Raw genomic sequence first — 2,894 nt, 5'->3', positions numbered from 1 at the left:
AATCCTAAAGGAGCCTTGGGCTGTCAGGTCCACACCACGAAGGGTTTCGGCAAAGCACGCGCCTCGACCGAGGGCAATAGCCAGCAGCGGCGCGCAGGGCGTCACCCGGGGCGCGGCGGCCCGGCGCTGACAGCAGGGTCAAGGGGCACAGCCAGGGCGTACCCGCCTCGCGCCACCACAGACGTACTCTCTGTGCGTCCCTCCGGGCGCCCCCAAGTCACCAGGAACCCAAGACCCGCGGCCCGCGGACCACCCGGACCCCTACCCCGCACGCGCAGCCGCCCGCCCGGCCGCGGCCTCGCCCCGCCCCCCGGACCGGAAGGAGGCGCGGGCGTTTCCGGTGGTCGGCTCCCGGGTCGGTTGCCTCGGCGATGTCGTGGGTTCCCGCGGCTCTGTCCGTGAAGGAGGCTGGAGACCAGGGAGACGTGTTTGACGAGGACGCGGATGAGTCGCTTCTGGTACAGCGAGAATGGCGGAGCCACATGCACAATCGAGTCAAAGTAAACCCGGGCGGAGGCCGCGGGGGTCCTTTGGGTGCCGAGCTGCGGGGACGGGCTTCTGGGGTTGTGAAGAGGCGGGGTCCCGGGCCTGCTTGCCCCCGGCCTGCCGGGATCTCACTCGGACTTCCCAGCGTTACTGGAAAGTGGGTTGTGAGCTGCTGCCGCAGCCGCGGACCTACCCAGATAAACTCCATCCAGACTTTATGAAGAGTTAGTAGCTCAACGAGGATCGCAGGGAAGGGTCCGGGTAGAAGCTTAGGGGCACCACTCGCGACTGGCCACCGACAAGGATGTGAGGTCCTTCCTGGGTGCTCCCTGAATGGGTAGGGGTCCCATTAGGAGTGACGCCAATCAAAATATTTGGGAAAGGCGGATTTAAGAATGCCATCTCGGAAATAGGGGAGAGGTAGTGTGAAATTGCCTCTGGCTAGGTAAGAGAATATTAAAGTTGGCTTCCTTTCCATTAAGTGTGGCCTATTCATTGCTAATTTGTCTCACTGTTCCTTGAAACTAAGCGTAATTTCAGGGTGGATCCGTCAAAATTTAGAACTGAGTGATAAGATTTACGTCCACATATTTGCCAGCTATTAACGTATCCCATACAGCCGCAGTTGAGGGATCTGCCCTAATTTAATCTTTCGGTAAAGTTAATAGTTGCTTAGTCCAACAGTGGTGTTGTCGGTTACAGAATGCTGTCCAGGAGGGCCTGTAAGTATTGAGCTCTGACACTCTTGAGAGCTATAAGGCAGGGTCTGTATTCATTAGGAATGTGCCAGTTCATTGAATTTGGGTATCAAGCACAATTTTTGAAACCAGACCTCTCATCTTCTTTTTCCTAAAGCTGTTTATTCTTTCCCAACTTTGCCAGCCTTTTTTTCCCCAGCCTTCTTACTCACCTGTACAATTTCAGCCATTTGCCAAGCACCAGATATGTAATTTGCTGGCTGTGAAGACATTGTTAACACAGTTTTGGAAGCTGCATTTCATTGTGCACAGAGGCCCACACCTGTAATCGCAGCACCAGGGAGACTAGGGAAGGAGGATAACCACAAGTTCAAGGCCAGTGGGGCCTACCCAGTGAGTCCAAGGCCAGTCTGGACTATACAACTAGCCAGACTGTCTCAAAACAAACAAGATATGTTTAAAATCTGCCCAATACATCTAAAAAAGGAGTTAAAAGAATTCTGTGCCTGTGCCATACTATGTTTAATAACACAGAAAGGAGGCCGGGTTCATCAAGTTTTATAAGTTGATTCTGTACCTTTCTAGAGAAGCCTAGGTAAGCTTCACTTTGTGTAGTTATTGGCTGCTGTTCTTCATTGTTTATTTTAGGAAGGTTACAGAGATGGAATAGATGCTGGGAAAGCAGTTGCTCTTCAACAGGGCTTCAACCAAGGCTATAAGGAAGGTGCAGAAGTCATTATGAACTATGGACAACTCAGAGGAACGTTGAGGTAATTTTAGAAACGTAAATGCAGAATCATTTTAGCCATAATACTGGAATACTTTTCATAAAGTAATATGTAAAAATAAAGAGCTTAACACACTTTTCCTAGTGTGGTATACACAAGAGTGCTTCAGAACATACATTGACGCTGCCTTTGAAAAGTAGAAAGTATTGCCAGTCCATTCCACGTTTAGATGTAAACCAGATACTGTCCTTTTTTCCAAAAAATAAAATAATAATACTAGCAGGAAGATATATCCTTTATGCTACCAAAACTATCACCAATCTCCAACTAAAAGATCTTCAGGTATTGAATAAAAGTTGTTAGTACTAGCACATGTGGTAGAAGACAATACAGACGACCAGAAGTGCATTATAAAAATTATAGTTAGGAATTAAAAAAATAATTCCATGTATTTTAATGCATAGCAGCAATGGTGGATAGCAAAACCAGCTGGTCAAACAACATGTGGAGCTCAGAGCAGGACAGGCTTGTCCTCTTTTATACTTCAGACCTTTTAAACTGTTCTCTGTAGAGAAAAACATAAAATACTTTTAAAAATTACTGATTCTGAAAAACAAAAGAGGATAAAAGAAAACTATCCAAACAGTCGTGTGTTTTGGACTTACAGAAAATTCAACTGACAGGGACCAGAATTTATAGTCTGCTTTGGTAAGAAAATGATCAAGTGTCTGTCATCAAATCAAGTTAAATTAGTCTTTTTATAAGCTGAGAGTGCTTAATGCGGAAGTTTTTGTAACAACTGATTCAGTTTTTGTTGTTGTTGTTGTTGTTGTTGTTTTTTGCGGAACCGGGGATTGAACTCAGATCCTTGCATTTGCCAGTCAAGCACTTATCCTACTGAGCCATCTCCCCAGCCGCTTGATTCAATTTTTAAAACATTATTTTTGGGCTGGGATGTAGCCCAGTGGCAGAGCATATACCA

General features: G+C 47.1%; 1 protein-coding gene across 1 annotated transcript in view; it reads left to right on the top strand.

Moving 5' to 3' along the window:
- Positions 1-331: 331 nt before the first annotated feature.
- Positions 332-2,894, top strand: part of Yae1d1 (Yae1 domain containing 1) — a 4,744-nt gene continuing 2,181 nt past the window's right edge. The window contains exons 1-2 of the mRNA XM_004629563.2: positions 332-500; positions 1,833-1,954. Coding sequence (XP_004629620.1) covers positions 372-500; positions 1,833-1,954 — 251 coding nt within the window. The 5' untranslated portion in view covers positions 332-371. The remainder of the gene's footprint in view (positions 501-1,832; positions 1,955-2,894) is intronic.

The sequence above is a fragment of the Octodon degus genome, unplaced genomic scaffold, assembly GCF_000260255.1.
Source record: "Octodon degus isolate 3935 unplaced genomic scaffold, OctDeg1.0 scaffold00031, whole genome shotgun sequence".
Taxonomy (NCBI): Eukaryota; Metazoa; Chordata; class Mammalia; order Rodentia; family Octodontidae; genus Octodon; species Octodon degus.
Note: the sequence above shows the minus strand (reverse complement) of the source record. Positions and strands in the feature narration are given on the sequence as shown.